This window comes from Tamandua tetradactyla, chromosome 10, assembly GCF_023851605.1.
Source record: "Tamandua tetradactyla isolate mTamTet1 chromosome 10, mTamTet1.pri, whole genome shotgun sequence".
Lineage (NCBI taxonomy): Eukaryota > Metazoa > Chordata > Mammalia > Pilosa > Myrmecophagidae > Tamandua > Tamandua tetradactyla.
The window spans coordinates 8,476,207-8,498,159 of NC_135336.1; the positions used below are offsets into that span (position 1 = coordinate 8,476,207).

General features: G+C 38.6%; 1 protein-coding gene across 1 annotated transcript in view; it reads left to right on the forward strand.

Moving 5' to 3' along the window:
• Window positions 1-21,953, forward strand: part of TPRG1 (tumor protein p63 regulated 1) — a 153,206-nt gene that overhangs the window by 15,078 nt on the left and 116,175 nt on the right. Inside the window, exon 2 of the mRNA XM_077117867.1 lies at window positions 19,217-19,447. Within this exon, the coding sequence (XP_076973982.1) occupies window positions 19,226-19,447 (222 nt within the window). The 5' untranslated portion in view covers window positions 19,217-19,225. The remainder of the gene's footprint in view (window positions 1-19,216; window positions 19,448-21,953) is intronic.

Here is a 21,953-nt window from a genome sequence, read left to right on the forward strand (position 1 = left end):
TATGTATCTATACTTTAGTTTTGGAAAATAAGACCAAAGTGTATGTGTAGTTTAGGACACTGTATTTTCACTTAGCATTATTCTGTGAATTGTCATCTGTTACTTAACTGTCTTCAAAAATTGCTATGCATTGCATTATATTCCACTATGGGTGTTCCTATATAGTGGGATGCAATAAGCACCTTTAATTTTAAATCTTTCTAATTTAGTGTTGATGCTTATATCATTATCCCCTCACTGACGTCTAAATTCTATGCAAGACTATATGGTTTTAATTCACTTTCAAATCATAACTGTGGAGTCAATCAACGTGCAAAAGTCCTTTGTTTTAGGTGAGATGACTCAGAAGATAAATGGAAGCTCTTGCTTGTATAAAGGAAGTCAGGACGCTAATGGCTGGTCATTTCAGAGACTGAAAGAGGAGGGTGTCACCCACAAATGTTGTGCTTGAGAGAAAAATCTCACTACAAATCGACAAGGTCTGGCAGGACTAAGCACTAGGCCAGGAAGGTCGGTCCTCTGTGAAGTGCTGCACTCTCTGCTTGAAGAGAATGGCTAATGAGAGCAGATAGGAAGTTCCTACTGTTACATCTCTCAGTAACAGTAATTCAGTAATTACTGAAAGAATTCAGTAATGCTTGTTGAATTAATGAATAAAAATAAAAACAAAAGTCTAGTCACTGGTTCTCCTCATTGGTTTTCTATTCATGGTCCTCTTAAAAGTGAATTTTCTATAAACATAAACCAAAAACAAGAAAAAATTTATCTAGAGTAGAAAAAGGGTGGTGAAAATAAATATCTCAAGCTCCTTTCACCTTGTTTTACTTTTGATATTCGACTTATTTTATAGATTACCTGTTATTTCTCCACCTTGATTCAAAATAAAGGCTGTATTTTAGGCCCATGTGGAATCCTAGATGAGTAGAGGCGGAAGGAACCTGAAGGCCAAGTAGTTCAATACCCTGCCAGAAAAACCGATGCTCAGAGAGAAGAAATATCTTATATCTGAACCTGGATTTCCTGACTCCTCCCTAGTTCAGGACTTTCCCCACCATTAATAGATTTCTTGGTTCTCACTTTCATCTGACAGAGTCAGTGGATTGACTCCTTCTAGCCTTCCATTTTTCCCAAACCTTTAAATCTCCTTGTCTTAGTTTGCCTGATCAGCTATTGCAGTTATCACATAATGGGTTGACTTAAACAGCAGGCATTTATTTGTTCATGGTTTCAGAAGTCAGAAGTCCAGCATCAAAATATCAACACGGCTTGCTTTCTCCCCAAAGACTGTAGCATTCTGGTGCTGACTTCAGGTAGCCCCTAGGGTTCCTTGGCTTTCCTGTCACATTATAATGTCTGCTCTTATGTTTCTTCTAAGTTCCTACTGACTTCCTTCTTCTCCCTGTAGCTTTCTCCTTATAAGGCCTTCAGTAACCTGGGTTAAGACCCATCCTGGTTCAGTTTTCTAACCTTAACTAAATCTCAACTTCAAAACGTTCTGTTTATAACAGAGTCACACCCACAGGGGCATGGATTAAGGTTAAGAACATGTCTAAACTGGGGTACATCGTTCAACCTGCCTCACTCTATTTTGAAACCCTGCTATAAATGTCCTAGGCACTTTGCTAGGCCTTTAGATACTTTTGATCATTTCATTTTTACAGTGACTTGCAAGGTAAACATTTGATCCACTTTACGTTTGAGAAGACTGAAACTTATGGGTTTAAATAGCTCCCTGACCTCAGGCAGCTGATTCATTTTGGAGCCTGTATTCAAGCTTGGTTCTAACTGACCCCAATGCTTTCTCCACTATACCAGACTTTTTCCTAATAAATGAATTGATTATGTGAAATAAATTGATTTATATCTTTACTGCTCCTTGTCCACTATCTTGTGAAAGGGTTGGCTTGATTAATTCTCCAAATATTTGTGCCTTTGAGTTATAGGTGAGTAATCTTGATACATCACCTACCAAGTTGTGTTTAAAGTGAAAGTAAAGAAGTCTTTCAGGCTCCAATGGAAGAAACTAAATTGTCTGGCTTATTCACTCCTATTGTACTGATTGAGTTTCCAAGCAAGATTGAGGCTTAATAACGACAAGGATTGAAGTTTTGCAAAAGTTGAAGAAAAAAACTTTGTTCGGTACTTTATAATAATGTCACTTCTGCTAAGAGAGAGGATGCATTTTAGTGGAAAGCACTGCTGTCAGAAGATTTATTGAAGAGGTTAGCAGCATAAAGGAAATTTAGGGATATATGGATATAGATTCTACTAGCCAGATATTTTTTCTTGACCCAATCTCAAAGAATGGTGGGCTACGCTGTGACTTTTAACCCTTTTGGCATAATATAGGAAAAAAGAAGGAAAACATTTCACTCTAGATTGTTTTAGGCTACCGTTTTTGAATTGTGCCTGTGTGTACACCTACAGTTTAGGTGAGGTCTGTGTAGAATTGTTCTTTCAACAGTTTCCATTCAATATTCTCCTCCCAGGCCTCTATCTGAAATAGGGTCACAGTCATCTCTTTCGTCTCCTCCTTCATGCCACTTGCGACAGGCAGTCTTTTCCTGTGAAGATTGGTATTTCCACCAAATCTCTCTGCCTAGTTCACCTGCAACTAAGGGCTTTGTTCTCAGATGATGCGTTCATTGGAAATGCATTGAGCTTGTCTAAGACAAACATCTTCTCCACCCTTTCCCCTTATATAATTTACATAACAAGTTTTTAACTTCTTGGCCTATGTAGTCATTTCATAAGTTCTTGGGAGATAAGCCTTGCCCAAGAGATGCTTTCTTTCTCCTTGTCTCAAAGGTTCTCTTGATTATATATCGTGAATGCAGCCTTTGCATCTCATTGGGCAGAAAAAGTTGTTAACAGGACCTCAATTAACCGTGCATAGAAAACAGTCTTTATTTGGACATTAATTTTAGTCTTATTTTTACTTTAATTTTTGAAGATACATTTTCTGAATGAAGTGGAATTCCCTACCTCACCCTTGCAGGTGGGTGCTGGAGAATGACAAGTCTTTGAGGAAATGTTGGGTGTTTAAAAAAAAAAAAAAACTCCAATAAAAAATTCAGATGTTTTGACCCAATCTTTTTTAATTTTACAAGATAATGTTTTAATTGTAGAAAACTAAAAAATATAATTAAAAAAAAAATCAATTACCCCACTACCCAGAGAAAGATAATGTGAACATTTTGGTGGACATCTTTGTAAACTTTATTTCATACCTATTTATAATTTAATTTTCCAAAAACTAAAATTATGCTGCATCCTATTTTATAGCTTGCTTTGTATTTTTTTTTAAAGCAATACACCAGGTATGTCTTTCTATTATATTTGTACAATGTTGTTTTTCATGGCCACATAATTTTCTTTCTAAAAGAGGTACTGTAATTTACTTAACCTCCACCTGTTGTACATGGGGAATTGCCAATCTTCTGTTTTATACAAACTACAAATAAAATGGTAATGCTATTTTTTAAAAAGGCACTGGCATAATGGATATGGTTGGATTTACCACTGAAAGATAATGAGTTAAAAATGTAGGTAGAGGCATGATATATTTGAAATAATTCCTATCTCTTTAATATGTTCAAATAAACCACATGATATACTGGTTCATTTTACTTTCTTTATCATGAGACTTAAGTCTACAGATAGCTAACTGTGATGGTTTGACACTGTTACGTACCCCAGAAAAGCCATGTTTTTCGAATCCATACTTGTGGGTGCAGACCTATTGTGGGTGTGACCTTTTGATTAGGTTGTTTCCACTGTGATGTGATCTACCCAATTCGAGGTGGGTCTCACTCCTCTTTGCTGGAGTCTTTGTCAGAGGCTAAAAAGGCAATAAAAATGGAGAGAGCCCAGAGATGTTCAGAGAGAGCAAAGGAACCCTAGAGACATTTTGGAGAGAGCCAATTCAGAGCCCAGAGACAGACAGAAATGCCCCAGGAGAAACACGCCCACAGAAGCTGAAACAGAAGCTAAAAGAGAAACGCCCGGAGACCTTTGGGAGAGAAGGACCAGCAGACATCGCCATGTGCCTTCCCATGTGACAGAGAAACCCCAGATGTGAGCAGCCTTTCCTGAGAGAAGGTATCTTCCTCTTGATGCCTTAATTTGGACATTTTTTATGGCCTGAGAACTGTAAATTTGTAACCTAATAAATCCCCTTTGTAAAAGCCAACCCATTTCTGTTATTTGCATTCCGGCAGCTTTAGCAAACCAAAACAGTAACATTATAAGTAAAATGATAACAATATTAGCAATTCCTATACTGAATTGGATGTTGAACTAGAATATGTTAAATTCCTCAAAAATAAAGATTCTGTATTTTAAAATAGTTCAGTCACTCCCAACAATATAATTGGTTTCAGGTAATTTCTGTAGAATTTTCTATTAAAAAAGATTGGTTGGGGTACATGGGTAGTTCAGTTGTTAGAATGCCTATCTTTCAAGTGGGAGCCTTGGGTTCGATTCCCAGACCATGCACATCCTCCCCCCCCCCAAAAAAAATAAGATTGGTGGGAGAATTATAGAGAATAACAGGAAAACAGTATGTCATTTGTAGACTGATAGTCTGACAATGCCTTATTTTAGGTGGGATGCCAGAGAAGGAGTAATAAGTACTATTAACTAAAAATAGTAACAGGTGTTATAGACTGGCCCCAGCCCATTAAAAAGGGAATATAAAATGTCTCTAATAGTTAACTGGGAATATATTTTGGAGACATATCAAGCATTTTGGTGATCTCTTTAAGATTCCATGAAATCACAGATGAACTTCTTAGATGCAGAGATACTGCTAAGCAGTAACTGTGGACAAACCCACTTTTGGTGACAACTACACTGAAAGAGAAGCAAATTTACTCATTCATCTGAATTTCTCTATTCACAAATTGGGCATCTTATGTAGTCCACAGATATTCCCTGATATTATGTTTTGAAAGGATGCCCTAAGGCAAGAATCAAGATAGTAAGCATGTATACAGGTGACAAGTAAATCCAGTCCTTGTGGGCTTCAATTTCTATCTGGTCCCCTGGCCCATGTGAGACAATTGCCTTCTGGGAAGGTTTGACACATCCCTGGTCTAAACATATTGCCTCTCTTTCCCATCACCCACCTGCCCCATTATGCACCAATAGTTTTTTTGTTTTTTGTATGCTGTATGGTGGGGTCACATTTCATTATTTTTCCATGTGAGTATCCAGTTATTTCTATCACCTCTTGTTGAATTTTTGTTTGTTTTACCTGTTTGTTTCTGGGGAAGTTCATGGACCGGGAATCAAATCCTAGTCTCCCGCATGGCAGGCGAGAATTCTATCACTGAACTACCCTCACACCTCCCGCGCCAGTAGTTTTGACTTGGTCAGTTTAAGAATCAGCCTTCCCTAAAAGCATAAGGCAGCCTCATTTCCGTCCTCCTTCAGGGACTGCCAACAGCATCTGCTCAGATATTATTACTATTTCTTCAATAACAATGATGCACCTTCTTCAATGATTATAAAGCTAATTGCTCTTCAAAAAAGATGTAAGATCAAGGCATTTATTGTTTACAAAGTGCTTTCACAATTTGTTTCATTCAATCTTCACAAAAATCAAGTGGTGTAAGCAGAGCAGGCATCATTTTTACAGAAAAAGAAGTTGAGAAGTATTATTACAACATGCATGGACAATTAGTACATACAGATGAAATTACCAATCACTCTTAATAATAAATGTTCTGACTGACTTTTCCCTCCTCCATTACTCCTATTGTCCTCCCACCACTTTGTGATTAAAGTCACACATTTGCTGTGAGGTTGATCAAAACCAAACACCATCCCTCCCTAGTAAGCCAACCATGAGCCACACATTCATCGAGACAAGGAAATATGAATGTCACAGGTGGGCATTTTGATTTTCACTGTACATTTACTATTACTCTGGCCATAGCCGTTCATTGCTTTAACAGTAATTGTATCAGGTCACACATACATATATATCTACTTTTACTTTTCAATATTCTGGCCATATTTCTGAACATATTAGTCCATTAGGAGAAGCAGTAGAAGGGTAACTAATTCATGAGATGAGGTTACTCAAGGAAGCCTTCTAGAAGCTATCTAAATAGATGCAAGAAGGACAGTGGTGGTTATCAAGCCAAGGAAATGAAGAGAAGCTTAGTGAATTTGTAGGACTGAAGGAAGAGCAGTGCTCCTGAAGCATGGCCTATGAGTGCTAAGGTGGGATGGGGAAGATGGGAGAAAAAAGGGAGGGGAGAGCTTTGGTGAGACATGAGACTTTGCAAGTAAGTGGGGGTTCAGATCATGAAGTGTCTTGCTGACCTTGCCTGGAATTTAGATTTTATTCTGAGAGCAATGGGGAATCAGTGAAGTGTTAAGTGCAGAGTGACAAAATCTTATCTGTATTTCAGGAATATTAGTCTTCCTACTGTGTGTGGCATAAACTTGAGAGTAAAAGTGAAGGAAGGGAGAACATTAGAGGTCCTTTCTAGTGATTCTCAAGACAGTAACTATTGCAACTATGCTAATAGTGATGGTGCAGAGTAGAGAACTCAATAAATATTAAGGAAGTAAAAAGTACAGAAATTGGTGCTTGATTATAAGGATTGAACAAGAAGAGGAAATCAGGAAAGTTTTTGACCTGAGCAATTGTATAGCTGTGATATCATTTACTGAATTTGGAATCATAAGGAGCAACAAGTTGAAGGGAAATATAAGTTCATATATAATGAGTTAGAAGTCCCCCTGAGTCATCTAAGGTGACATATCTAGTAGACGTCCATGTAGATGGATATGGAGCTTAAGAGACAGCACTGATTGAAAATACAAACATGGAGGTCATACAGTAATAGATTGAGGCTAAACAATGAGATGAAGGAGATGACTTAGAGACAGCACAGAGAGTAAAAAGAAGACTTCAGTCAGAACTCTGATAAACATCAGCATGTTAAAAATAAGTAGGGTCTCTATGAAGCAAAGTACACAAAATGAACAAAGAAGAAAGAAAACTGGGAATCTGTGATTCCAAGAAAAGAAGGAAATGAGAATTTGAAGAATGATAATTGTGGTCCTAGGGATAAGTATCAACAGTGTCAAAGAGGTCAAGGAAATATAGAATAAAATACCTACTAGATTTAATAGCAAGAATTTTACTGCCAATATTTCCAGGATATGCTGTGACCAAAATCAAATTGCTATAGGTGAAGATGTCAATGAGATAAAATGAAGTGAGGAAAGCAAAAGTGGATGATTTTTTTTTTTCAGAAGTCTGGTGATGAGAAGTAAAAGATATGTCAATTCTTTTGTGGGTTTTCTTTTTTTTTCTTTTTCTCATGGGCAGGCACTGGAAACTGAACCCCTGTCTCTGGCATGGCAGGTGAGAATTCTGCCACTGAGCCAACATTGCACCACCCCTTTTTGTGCTTTTAAAGGTCAAGTGCAATAAATGTGCCCTTTAATTCCTGGCAGGCCTTTACATATTTGAATAGAATGATCAGTGTCCTTCATGTTTTCTCTCTTCTCAACTGAATTTCTCTACTTCCCTCTAATTGTTCCTCATGTGCTATAATTAATGGTCCCTCAGTATCCATGTGATAATCTCTTTAGGGGGAGGAAGGTCACCCTCAGACCATGGGTCAAAGTTTTGGTTACCAAAGCTATCATTTTCAAAGTTACCGTGGAAATACAAGTGGGGGAATTTGCAAATCATATGGTGATAGCATGCAGTGTGTTTTCTTTAATTAATTTACTAAATATTTAATCACATATCTGGTCTGATATGTACCAAGTACCTTGAAAAAGGAAAGCAATGATTTTTTTGGGCTTTTGAGTAGTGTCTTCATGCTAGCAACCCAGGGCCAGACTTTATGAGGACAAAAAAGAGCTAACCTTAGACTCATGGAGAAAGCAGTCATCTTAGAAAGTAGGTTTCTCTTGCAACATAACCAACGCAAGCCTACCTAGGAATGTGACACAGTAAGAACAGGAAAGAAGATTAATGAATGAAAATGTCTGGTAGCACTCACTGATTCTATCATATGAAACCAACTGAATATACACTTTGAGGAAAATAAACTTGTCATGGTTCTGGTAATATGGTATTAACTGAACTGTTTTGGTTGAAAGATGCACTTATTTTGTGATGATTCATTAATCTATACATGTATGATTTTTGAGTACATGTCATTCTTTAATAACACACTTATTAATAAAAATGTCCTTTGAACAAATAAAGACTACAGCTTTTATTTCAGGGAAAAAATGCTATTGTCATTTTTAATATCTTGCCCTGAACTTCATGAAATCCATATGCGTGAAGCCACAGTTGACCCAGACTCTGGGGTGACTGCATTATCTGAAGTTCCCAGCCAGGATCATCTGTTCGTGGAATGGGTGTTGTGGCTTCTTCCTGGCCCTGGGATCAATTGGGTAGGTAGTAATTCCTGGCAGCACTAATCCTCACGCTCCTTAGGGATGGCCCAGTAACTGAGAAAGTGCTTGTTCTAATTTCTTGGCATTTCCACCATCTAGTTTCTGAATCAGCAGATTCAAAATCCAGGATTCTCTTCTTTGCAAAGAGAAGAAAAGGGGCTGCTGCAGGGTCAAGTTGTTGGTCTTGGTAGATTCCTCTGATCTTTCTTCCTTCTTTTTTGCTTGTACACAGAGAAAATATTTGTGTACTTACAGCTCCCCTGAAGCTCAACAATAGAACCAACATTTTTATTTTGTTCTGTTCCTTCTGTTTCATTTTATTTTTTCCTTCTGGAGGCCCCATTGATTTATCCTTAATTGTTCTCCTGCCTAGGATGCCACTGCTCTTTTTTTCCCCATCCTGCCCCAGCTCTTCAGAGTCAGGCCAATTGAAAAAATAGGGCGCTTCCGCTATGGCTTGAGACAAGTCACTAAGCTTGACACCTGACTTAAAAGGGGATTCACAGGTTGACCTCATCCGACTTTTTCAGACACATCTGTAGCCAAATCTCCCCCAACTCGCAAATCTTTATGCAGGTTTATATTAATACCTCTAGAAATTTATCTTTGTTGGAGAACGCCATTTGTTTGGTAGGTTAAAAGGACCAAAGTGTATGGGTGAAGCAGTTATGTATTTCAAAAAACAGACATATACACATGCAAGGGAGAATTTGATTGTAACCAGGAAAGAGAGATGAGAGAATTAGCTTGATGGGGCAATGTTGCATTAAACACAACATGATTCACTTCTTTATGACCCCCACAAACCTTTAATGAAGGTATTAACCTCACGAAATTCTTGAGTAAAGTGGATTCCTTATAGTGAAGAGTGCAAATTTACATTTGGACTGACCGTGATGGAACTACTACTGAAAGTCTGATGTGTGCAAGGTGTCATCACACTGCAAGGTGTGATGAGAAAGAGAAGGATGAGGAAACAAAACCTGGGAAAGCAGACAGTGTGAAGATTTCAGACTTTCATCCTGCCATAGAAATGTAGTTATAACCAAGTATAAGTAGCTCTTCAAGTGGTAAGAGGTCAAGTTGGGCAGGTTTCATTTTGTCTCCACACACCACATTACCTGCCAACCTGTGAACACACTCTCCTCTTTCACATGTCACACCTTTGCTGAGAATGTCCTCCTCCCACTCTTTAGTATGCAGTCAGCTCTGAGGTACCTTTTTCTACCCTTCTAGCTTTCTAGGCAATCAAGTCCCCTGTCTCCACCCACCCATTTTTACCCCCATCTTTTTCTGTTCCCACGACGTTTTGTACACATATTATTTTTGTTCTATCACATAAAATTGCAACTATCCACTTATGTTCCTGTTAACTTCACCAGACTATGAGCTTCTATAGATGAAAGATGGTGGCATGTGTATCTCTGTGTGTTTTTGAGGGTGTAAGTGTGTGTGGGCAGAAGATGTATCCATTCATGCCTTCAAACAGAGCTTCATTACCCAGGCCATGATCATTTACCAAACACCATGCATGAGGTAATATGTAAACAATGAAGAAGCAGACATGAGCCTTGCTTCAGATTTCAGACACTACAGGGAAACAAGGAGGGTATACATTCATTCATTTCGAGAAACTTGTGCTTAGTGCCTACTCTATACCAAGTCTGTACTAAGTGCTATGTGTGGTCTGTAAAGTTGAGTGCAGCACAGTTCTTGCTCTGAAATTGCTTACACACCAAGAGTGAAGTTGGGAAAGTAAATGATGATTACCAAGCAGTGCAACAAATGCTAAAGGAGTGAATAACCCAAGTGCTTTTGTAACCCAGTCTAGGTGAGAGGTGGAAGTGTTCATGGAAATGTGCAAGAAAATTAATCTGAAGGAGTTATAAGGGACCTGCAATCTCACAAAGTTCCTACGGTTAATATCCTTGTCTTTAACTGTTAATCTCCTTATGCATTTTCAGCAAACTTCTTTAAAAATTATTGTCTTATCTAAGAAGTTCAGCAAACCTCTAAATTCTTCCCTTTTCAAATTCAAGAATAGTTACTGTTCTAAAGTGTTGCTGGCTCTAAACATGGAGGAAGCGCCCCAACTCCCCCCTGTCAATGCCTCTGGTAGCTCTGGTTTCAGTGGATTGCCTTGTACTTTGGGAGAGGGCAGAGGCCAGACTCCCCAAAATCTCCACAATGAGGACTCACATTTGCAATTGTCATCACAGCCTTCTTCCTTGGATCCCACAGCCTTTGAGTTGCAAGGGAACTAACTTACTTGGTAGGAATTACATAATGAAGATAAGGTTGTGGGGACCATATATGAGCAGCCTCTGAAGGCTTAGATCTATAATACTCTGGAATCTGAAAAAATAAATTAATCATATCTTGTGGAGTCAGTGAGCTGGAAGGAATCTCAGGGATAAGTTAGTTCAATATCTTCCCCAATTTTCAAATACTTTCTTTTTGTCCCCAGGAAGAAGTCCAGTAACAGATAAATGGATCTGCTCTGGATGAAATGGGATTGCGAAAGGCCGCACCCTCGCCCCTCTGTTGGCCTCAGGAGAGGCTTCTGGAAGCACAAGTTGAAAACCATGAAGTCCAGTCCTCTCATTTTTATAGCTGAGGAAACTGTGGGGTGAGAGCGGAAGTGACTTGTTCAAAGTCATGCAATATTAGCAGTGTATTAATAGTGAGAGAAAGAGTGGAATCCCACATTTCTTTATCCCTGCCCTGTACCACACCTCTCTTCCCATCTGTGTGCTGAATTAGAACACTGCTAGCCGAGCAGAGGGATCTGCCTAGCAGGGGAGGAGGTGGGAGGGAAGATGCTCTCCATCAATCCAACTGTCCCCCAGGACAATGAGCAGCCCCACTGGCATGATATCATTAATGCATGAAATGTAAAATTGTGGAGAATTGTTTGCCAGATTCCTTATTGCAACTGGCTCAGAAACATGCCTGTTGGCGAGTTGCGAGGTGTTAGGTTGGTGTAGTTCACCCATTGCACATTCCTAGGCTGTTCTCACAGAGATTCAGGAAAGGGTGCACACATAAATTCACATAAATTACCTTCACCAAATGTCAAAATTAGAAGCAGATTTTTATCCTGGGGATGTGCCTTGTGAATATTAACACCTTCACGTATGTAGAGATGTCCCCATCAGAAAATACAGTTGGTATCTTTGAATGTGACCTAAAGCCACAGGAGCTATTGCCTGTGCTTGCTCCCTGCCCATCTCACCTCACCCACAGAGAGGTAACAGGTCTTGCTAACAAATCATATTTATTTATCTAAGCTCCTGGTTCATTCATTCAGGAATATTCCTGGATACAGTGTCTTTAACCTTGTGGCAACCATATCTTGATTATTTACTGTCTTCACTTGGTTTCTTTGTTGTTTTTTTTTAATCCTGTATGGCAGGATATTTCATTTCATTCTTTTTCCATGCGAGTAGCCCCTTATTGCAGTATCATTTGCTGAATTTTTGTTTATTTAATTTTTCATTTGTTTGTTTTTGTTTGTTTAGGAAGTGCACGGGCAGGGAATCGAACCCAAGTCTCCCACATGGCAGGCAAGAATTCTACCACTGAACTACCCTATTTAATTTAGTTTTGATGAACTAACTCTGAGAGTCCATGGGAGACACATAATCTCTCTGGACTTGTTGCCTCATTTGCAAAATTGTGGAGGTTTCAGTAGATAAGTATTGCCCACCCAGGCAGCCTGTTTTCCCAAGGGTCCAGAGAGGTGGGGATAGAGAGCCTCAAGTAGCTACTTTGATTACAAAAAACTTTGTAGAAATCACAGATACTTGCAGTAGGATTGCACAGGGCTAAACACACACATACACATGCACACACACAACCCAAACTCCTTGCAGTAGAATTGCAATGGGCTAAATGCACATGCCCCCACAAAACCCAACCCCCTGTGTCTCCTTCTGGAGCTCCTCCCTTGTTTCCACCGCTTTACAGCTGATTGGAATTTCTCAGGGTAGTTGTTTAACCACTTCCCTGTGAAACAAGTATTTAATGAAGACAAAGCACTGTGATAAGATGTCTTTGATTTTTAATAGCAAAAAGAATTGTTATCAATTAGAATATGAAAATTCATCGGCTCAAAAATGCGAATGCAGGTGAGCAGGGGCAGCGGCGGGGCTGGGAGTGAATTCAGTGGTAGAGTTGGATGTGAACGTAGGTGTGGAGCAGAATTGGATGAGAATGGGAGTAAACATTGTGTTTTCTCCGAGTTTCTGTTAAGGAAGATGAGAAGTTTTGGTAACGGATGCTGGCGATGGGAGTAGAATGTTGCAAATGTAATTACCATCACTGAATTGAATTGTTTACTTGAAAGTAGTTCATGTGGGAAATCTTAGGAGATATCTATATATCTATATATCTATATAGATATATATAAAACCAGAATAAAATTTTTTAAAAAAGACCCACAAGTGTACCACACAGAGAGTGAACTCTAATATAAACTACAGACTACGGTTAATAATATAATCGTAATAATTTTATTTCATCAATTGTAACAGAGGCACCACACCAATGCAAAATGTTAACAATAGGGGAAACAGTGTGTTTAGGATTATATAGGAACTCCGTATTTTCTGCATTATTTTTCTGTAAATCTACACCTGCTGTAATAAAAAAGTATTATTTTAGGATGACACAGTTTGTCTATAGAACAGAAAATTTTCAATATGGGGTGGAACCGCATCCTCAGGGAGAAAGATTAGAAAGCCTTGAATTAGGGCCATATTTCTAGCTCTTGACAGTTTAGGATAGATCCCAGAATGGAATGTTAAGCCTGAAATTTGAGTAGCAGCGGTGTGGTTTCCGAGCAGGGCTGCATTATGACTTTCCTGGCCTCTAAATCCTTCTGCCTTCTTGAGTAACTCCCATCATAATAATAGTAATATTAAATTATATATGTATATAACTTAAGATAGTTCAATATTTTATCTGTGTTTTCGGTAAAATATAAAGAGTTTTGTGGGCCCTAACATTTTTACTTTTTTTCTAATGCAAGAAAAAAATGAAAACATTTTCTCTAAACCTAAAAGGTAATATATATTTTTTCTGATTTTACAATAAATTAAACCATTTTTATGAGCCCCTAAAGTTTTGTGGACCCCAGGCATGTGGCTCCTATCCCTTACTAGATAAGTCAGCCCTTATTTCAAGGTGAAGGGGAAAACTTTGCAGCCTGCAAGCGCCGGTTACCAGGCTGATGATACATGAGAAGCTGTGGACGAGCACAACTTCATCTGGGCTGTCAGAGCAATAATGGCTGGCCTCAGATAGAAGACCAGAATGCCTCAGTTTGCCAATGTATAGGCTTCTGATGACCTCTCTGCTTTCATTGTAAATACTGCAACCTGAAGCACAGGAAAGAACCGTGAACCAGACTCCAGGTGACAAGGACTCTGGTTTCATGCTTTGTCTCGGTGTAGCTGTGTGACCTCGGGAAAGTCCCTCGTTGTGTGTGATTCACTATCTGCAAAAGGCATGAGTTGAACTAGATGATATTTTTATAGCAATAGCATACATTTTACGTTGAAAAGCAAACTTTTATGCAATTTAGCATCTCACGCCTTTATTGAGCGATTCACAAAAGGGGCAGCATCCCATTGAGAAAGTTGAAGGGAGCTCTACCATGAGAGTTTTCCAATCCACCAAGGGGTTTTGAAAGAAGAAACTCATATGGGAATGTGGAAGCAAGTGAGAAAATATTCTGATTGGCTGATACTAAGTTTTCATTTTAGTTAGGGGGTGGTTTTCTTGCAAAATGGGAGGGAGCAGGTGGTTGCTTAGGAACTAGGAGGTTAGCTAGGGCTAATTGACAAAGGTCAAGATTTTGGATGAGTTGGGCATTTACAGGAAATAGAAAATTGCTATAGGTCTTAGCACAGGCACCTTCATGTTGAACCTACTAGATTTTATTTATCATTTGCATACTTCTGAAATACTATTTGAAAAAGTCACAAATAGAATAATTCATGTATAGAGGAAGGGAGGTAGGTACAGTATCTATAGTTAAGTTATTTGCTATAAAAATATATTAGTTTTATTTCTGAAATTTCTAGCCACTGAGAATTATAGATACCTTATTGTCTGATCAAAGGAAGGGTAGCAAAAACAAATTATTGTATGGTATTTTTTCATATGTTTTATTTTTTATTGATTACAAAAGCAACACTAATGTAATCTAAATTAAAAAGAAAAATCACTAACCACCCAATTACCTCAATAAATCTAAATATTTCCCTTCTAGTCTTTGCTAATGTAAAAACTTCATTCAAATGGCCATTACCTGAAAAAAAATTTTCTGCTTTTATTTTCTTAAGAAGATATATCCTTTATTCCCATGCTGCTACCTTCTGGATATATTTAAATGTTTGCACACAATCAATTAGTATATATTTAGCCATTCCTTGAACATTGGGTATTTGATTTGTTCCCATTTTCCCAGAATAAACAATTAATATGACAGTTTTTTTCCTTTTTTAGGATAATTTTCATTACATGACTTCCCCAGAGTGAGATTAGGCTATGCATGGGCGTAGTTTATTTTTTCTAATCCCTGATCCTTTGCTTCTTTTAGAAATTTGGCTGTTTTACTTTCTTAGGTAGGAAATGTTAAGGTAAATTTACTGGGAGAACCTTAAGGAAACAATGATCTTTTTCATTTCTAAATGGCTTCAGATGGGTATGTTGTTAAGGCATAAATTATCCCTGAAAAAGCAATGGAAACATTTTATTTTGGCCTAGATGTGTTACTTTTCAGTATTTCAATGTATATAGAGTCTATTTATTCAGTGGTAGGACATTTTTTTTTATTAATTAAAAAAATTAACAAACAAAACATTTAGAAATCATTCCATTCTACATATATAATCAGTAATTCTTAATATCATCACATAGTTGCATATTCATCATTTCTTAGTACATTTGCATTGATTTAGAAAAAGAAATAAAAAGACAATGGAAAAAGAAATAAAATGATAATAGAGAAAAAAAAAACTATGTGTCCCATACCCCTTACCCCTCGCTTTCATTTACCACTATTTCAAACTGAACTTACTTTAACATTTGTTCCCCCTATTATTTATTTTTATTCCATATGTTCTACTCTTCTGTTGATATAGTAGCTAAAAGGAGCATCAGACATAAGGTTTTCACATTCACAGAGTCTCATTGTGAAAGCTATATCATTGTTCAATCATCCTCAAGAAACATGGCTACTGGAACACAGCACTACATTTTCAGGCAATTCCCTCCAGCCTCTCCACTACATCTTGAACAACAAGGTGATATCTACTTAATGCGTAAGAATAACCTCCAGGATAACCTCTCGACTCTGTTTGGAATCTCTCAGCCATTGACATTTTGCCTCATTTTACTCTTCCCCCTTTTGGTTAAGAAGGTTCTCTCAGTCTCTTGATGTTAATTCTCAGCTCATTCTAGGGTTTTTCTCAGTCCTTTGATACTGAGTCTCAGCTCATTCCAGGATCTTAGTCCACGTTGCCAGGAAGGTCCGCACCCCTGGGAGTCATGTCCCACGCAGAGAGGGGGAGGGTGGTGAAACTGCTCGTTGTGTTGGCTGGAGTGAGGCCACATCTGAGCAACAAAAGAGGCTCTCTTAGGGGTGACTTTTAGGCCTAAATTTTAAGTAGACTTGACCTATCTTTTGTGGGGTTAAGTTTCATGTGAACAAACCCCAAGACTGGGGGCTCAGCCTATAGCTTTTGTTGTCCACACTGCTTGTGAGAATATCAAGAATTCAACTTGGGGAAGTTGAATTTCTCCCCACTCTCACCATTTCCCGAACGGGGCTTGCAAATACTTTTCCAGTCACTGATCAAATCGTTCTGGGATTCATCGGGGCATCACTCTGGACAAACCAACAAAATCTCATGTGCTACCTGAGATTCCAAGTACTTATGACATTCAATCAAACTATCTACATGAGTTATATTAGGAAATGCTCTAGTCAAAATCTAAATTTTGTAACAAATAAACATTTTTTGCTTTAGTCTTACACATAATGTGACATTTTGAAGTATTAGTTATCATCTATTTTCAGCACCTTGCAATAATGACAATCCTTTGTTCTTCCTCATGCAAAAACATTTTAAAAATTTGTACATTGTACTTTTCACTATTATTATACACTCTAGGCATTCCTAGATTATACCGTCTCGATCTTTAACATCTATCTTTCTTTCTGATTTCATTTATGTCCCCAGCCCTCCTCCCTCTATCATTCTCACATGCAGCTTCATTCAGTGTTTTAACATAATTACATTACAGTTAGGTAGTATTGTGCTGTCCATTTCTGAGTTTTTGTATCCAGTCCTGTTGCACAGTCCGTATAGTGGTAGGACATTTTTATTGATTTGGGAATAAACAAATTGTCTGACTAGGGGCAGTGAGGAATAGGGTGGGATGGTTCGGTGTATGGGATTCTCAGATTGGGGCGGTTGTTGAAGAAGTAAATCACTGTCATTGCAAAGATGTCACACTGACTGGAAGAGAGCTGGGATTATTCTGGTTTGGGCTTGCTGTGCTCAACTCTCTATTCATAACTGTAAGAATTTACATTGAGCTGAGAGTTTCCCTGGTTCCTGGATCTTAAACAGCTAGGTTTCAAAGCTCTCTGGTTCCCCAAGTGTTTCCAGAGAAGACAGCCTGAGGGAGAGGAAGTGGTGCTAATTAAATCCTCCCTCTGTTTTCCAGGCACCGGAGCCTTTTGCAGATGTCTGTTGTTAGGCGTGTGTTCACAGGGTGCAGGAGTGTGGCAAATACAGAAGCAGGCTTTCCTTCCCCTTTGGCACAAACCTTCCTTCACAGGTTACAGGGAACTCTAGAGAGGCATTTCACTTCAACACCCACTGTAACAGAGGTGGCAGACCTGCACAAATAGAGCGCGTAGCTTCCGGGAGACCAAAGCGCCTCACCCCTCCATGCATGTAGGCACATAGAATTTATTCAGCTTCTCTGTGTTCCATATTCTTATAGACCGATCTCTGCCCTTTGTAAATCTAACTATAACAAATTACCAGAAAACTCAGCGAGGCCCTTCTTGTTGTGAGACAGGTTCACATCTTGGGGGGTGTGCTGGTGGTTAAGCACAGCAGGGAGTCCATGTTGGGGGGTCCAGGTGTATCCATGGGCAGGCCCCTGAACTCTGCGCCTCAAAAGGATGGGGACTAAGCAAAGAACAATCTTCCTCCTGGAGCTGCTGGGAGGATCAGCTGAGATGAAATGCCTGCAAACTGCAGAGGGCTGGTCACTTGTGAGTTGCTGTTACAACCAGCTGTGTTTTCTTCCATGTTTCAACCCCTCAAGTGAACACCTATACTCAGATTTGCCTGAAACAGTCCTATTCTTTCCTATTATCCTGGCATCATTGTTAATTGTACCCTTTGCATGCTCAGAAGTACGCAGTTCTGGGCAGTCATTTGCACAGCCATCCTATTTTCACCGTTCTCATGCGTTCTCTCTAGTTAATCCCATCTTCAAAGTGAAAGCTTGCTGGGGTCAGGGGCTTGGTCTCACTTTCTGGTGTTTCACAGAGACCAAGGAAATTGAATTAAGGCTTCCTTTGTCTGTTGAAGATCACCGAGGCAGCCCTGAGAATAAGATGGCATTCCCAGTTACACAGTAAGGCTGGATGTGAAACCCACCTGTGAAGCAAGGGCAATGTGCCTGCTCTAGGGACACTCAGCTAGCCACAGCTTGGATATTATGCCCTGCTTAGATGTACATTTCCCTTGGCTAGGGTGTGCCTTATACTTTGTTTTATTCTTTATTTTCAAAATAAAATCAACTTATTTTTTTTTAATTGTGATTCATATAGGATCATTGCAAGCATCCAGGAATTTAGGGAAACAGAAAATTAAAATCGCCTTTAAACATATCTTCTAGAGAGAACCATTGTTAATATTTTAGTTTAATTCTTTCTAGAATTATGGGTATTCTTTTTCTTCCTGCCTACCTTCCTTCTCCCTCTCTTTCTGAATTATTTCAACAAAATTGTATAACAATATTCATAATATTTTGTAACTTACTTTTTCCATAAAAATTTTGTTTGGACAATTTTCCATCATAAAAATATGTATTCACACTTTCAATGGCTACATTATTTTCACTCTACAGTTTATCATATTTTATTTAGTCAGTTCCCTATGCTGGATACTTAGTGTGATTAGAATTTTCTGCCATTGCACACAATGCTATAAAGAACAACCTTCTGTATATATGCCTTTGAGTATTTATCTAAATTACTTCCTTAGGGTTAACTTTTAGAATGGGATTTTTTTTCCAGTTAAAAGATATGCTAAGTTTTAAATGCCCTATTACCACTCGAGAAGCTTGGGAGAAGACACATTAGTCTCCTTTTCACTCTTAAATAAGCTTGCAGGCTGATGGGTTTTCATATAAAAAATGCTATGAAATTTTGGAGAGAAATTGTTGCTAAATATTTCCTATTTATATTCCCTTGTTCAGCTCTCTGCTCTCTGGGAGTAAAGATGAGTAAAGGGAACTACTTGCAGGGTCTCTGCTTCTCTCCCGGTAAATGCCCCTGCAGAATCGTGGGTGACATTTAGGAGCCTTTATTATTATCCATCGGCGCTCTGTTGAGTTGATGTGTGGAGTGTCTGTGTCATTTTCAGGAATGTCATTTGCTCATCTTAGGCTCCTTCTCCACAGACAGGACACAGATGTCTGTTTTCTAATGAGAAAACTGCTTCTTCCCTTGCTTTAGGTAGAAGAAATGTCAATGATCAGGAATTATGAAGGATTCCAGCCTGTGTCTCTGAAGCAAGAGGGAGATGTCCAACCCTCCGAGACCGATCACCTGTCCACAGAGGAGGGGGACCCAGGCAAGGACTCAGAGCCAAGACAGATTTCAAGGCAGCCGAGTGTCACTGAATCAATTCTCTACCCCAATCCTTATCACAAGCCTTACATTTCCCGGAAGTACTTCGTTACACGGGTAAAATAATCTTTGATTTTCAATCTTGAAAATGCATATAGTGTGTGTGCGTGTGTGTATCTGTCTTCCAATGGGAAGATTCAGTAGATAAACCAGTTATAATGATAGCTAGCATTTATCAATAAATGTAAGGCACTGTATCAAGCTTTTTATATGATTTAATTCATCCAATCTTCTCAGAGCCCCTCAGAAGTAGAAATCATTCTTCTTTTTATTTTCTAGAAGGACTAAAATCTTAGAGTTTATTTACTTGCCCAAGTTCACACAATTAGTGGAACTTCTGCTTCTCAAATATTACACAGATGTCTCTTTTGGTCAACCCTAATGTGAAAACATACAGGGGAGGGAATTCTATCAAATATATTTGCAGCTTAGCTAAACTGACACATCCCAAAGCCATCACACCTTATTTTAAAAAAATAGCATTCTATCTCTATTTATATGGCTTTATGCATCTTATAAAACATATGTTCAAATTTTGATTGATCCCAAGAGCGATGCTATGAGGTAGGCAAAGGGGAGGACACTAGCTTTAAGGGCAATCATATTGAAGTTTCAGAGGATTGGAGTGACCAGTACAAATCAGATACTGTTGGTGGAAGAGCTGAAATCAGAATCTGGATCTTTTGACTGTAAGTCCCGTGCCCTTCTGACCACATGCTGTTGAACTTATGGCTCCTTCAATGTGTTTTCACTGACTGACTCCAGTTGAGGTGAAGAACATCTTCTCCATCAGTTTTATAGAAAACAGATTCTAAATTCTGAAGAGCCTGAGAAGGAAAACCTTTTTTAAATTTGGTAATGAGGTTAAAGTAGTTCAGAGGACTGTTTAGGAGCTGTGAGGGCTAATTCCCAAGGTACTCAGTATTGGCTCTTCTTCAGACAAGAGCCACAGTGACGTGAGATGAAGAGCTCTAACTATGATGCAGTGGATAAAGATGGACTTATTGGTTTGTGAGCATAGTGAAAATAAAATTGATGGCTCAACAGAAATTTAAATGATAAATAGTTTTGGAATGAATGAGTCAGTTTTACCAGCTTGTAAACCATAAGTCTGCTAAAATAGTGATAGTGAAGACAAGAGGATAGGGGAGGAGCATGGACACATGTGTGCATGTGTATTCATACATGTACTCTTGGAAGATGGGTCAACAGTTAAAATCATAACTCCACCACTTACAATGTATGTAACTTTTAAGAACATCTTTAATTCTAAACTTCAATTTCCTCACCTATAAAGTGGAGATAAAATATCCCTTTTATATGGAGGTTTAAATAAGCTTATATTGTAGAAATGCTTAGTATAGTGAATGACATTAATAAATATCCCATAAATGGCATCTAATTTTCATTGCCATTATAAATGCTTTTCTCTTCTTTTTCTTGATTTGACATTTGCATTTTGGTAGCTTGTCATATGGAATGACATTAAGATGACCATGCCCTCACCCTAACCCCCAGGGTGAGATATATATAGAGAGATATATAGGGTATGTACCAATGTTTTAGTTTCCTAGCTGTCAGAATGCAATATACCGGAAATGGAATGGCTTTTAAAAATGGGAATTTCATGAGTTGCTAGTTTACAGTTGTAAGGCCAAGAAAATGTCCCAATTAAAACAAGTCTATAGAAATGTCCAATCAAAGGCATCCAGGGAAAGATACCTTGGTTCAAGAAGGCGGATTAAGTTCAGGGTTTCTCTCTCAAGTGGAAAGGCACATGGTGAACACGGTCAGGATTTCTCTCTCATCTGGAAGGGCAAATGGTGAACACGGTGTCATCTGCTAGCTTCCTCTCCTGGCTTCCTGTTTCATGAAGCTCCCCGGAAGGCATTTTTCTTCTTCATCTCCAAAGGTCACTGGCTGGTGGGCTCTGCTTCTTGTGGCTATGTCTATTCTGCTCTGCTCTCTTTGAATCTCTTTTTTAGCACTTCAGAAACTAATCAAGACCCATCCAAATGGGTGGGGACACGTCTCTACCTAATCCACTTTAACAACCAATAAAGAATATAAGTAAAAGAAGCTAAGTTCATTTTCTCAAGGCCACTAATAAAGCCAAGGCTCTTAAAGATTTAGATATCTGAGAGATTCATCACAAAACAACACCCCTTCTCTTAGAGCTGGAATGTCATCGACAGATGACCTAGTTCAGTGCTTCTCAATCTTTAATGTAAATGCACATCACCTGGGAATCTTGCTAAAATGCATAATCTGATCCAGTAGGTCTGGGATTCTGCATTTTCTTAAGTACTTTGGCAATACTGATTCTGTCTGTTCGCAGACCACATTATGAGTACTCGGGCTTCAGTCAGCACCCTTGTTTTCAGAGGAAATAAGGCCCAGAGAGGAGAAGTTACTTGCCCAGCATCACAACCATTTGTTTTGACTTGGCCAAGCATCGAGTAAATGACAAAGCTATGGCAGGAGTCACTGTTTCCCAGTTCTTAATCCAGAGTGTTATGACAGTATGCAGCAATTTAAGAAAAAAAAATCAGTTTATTCCAAA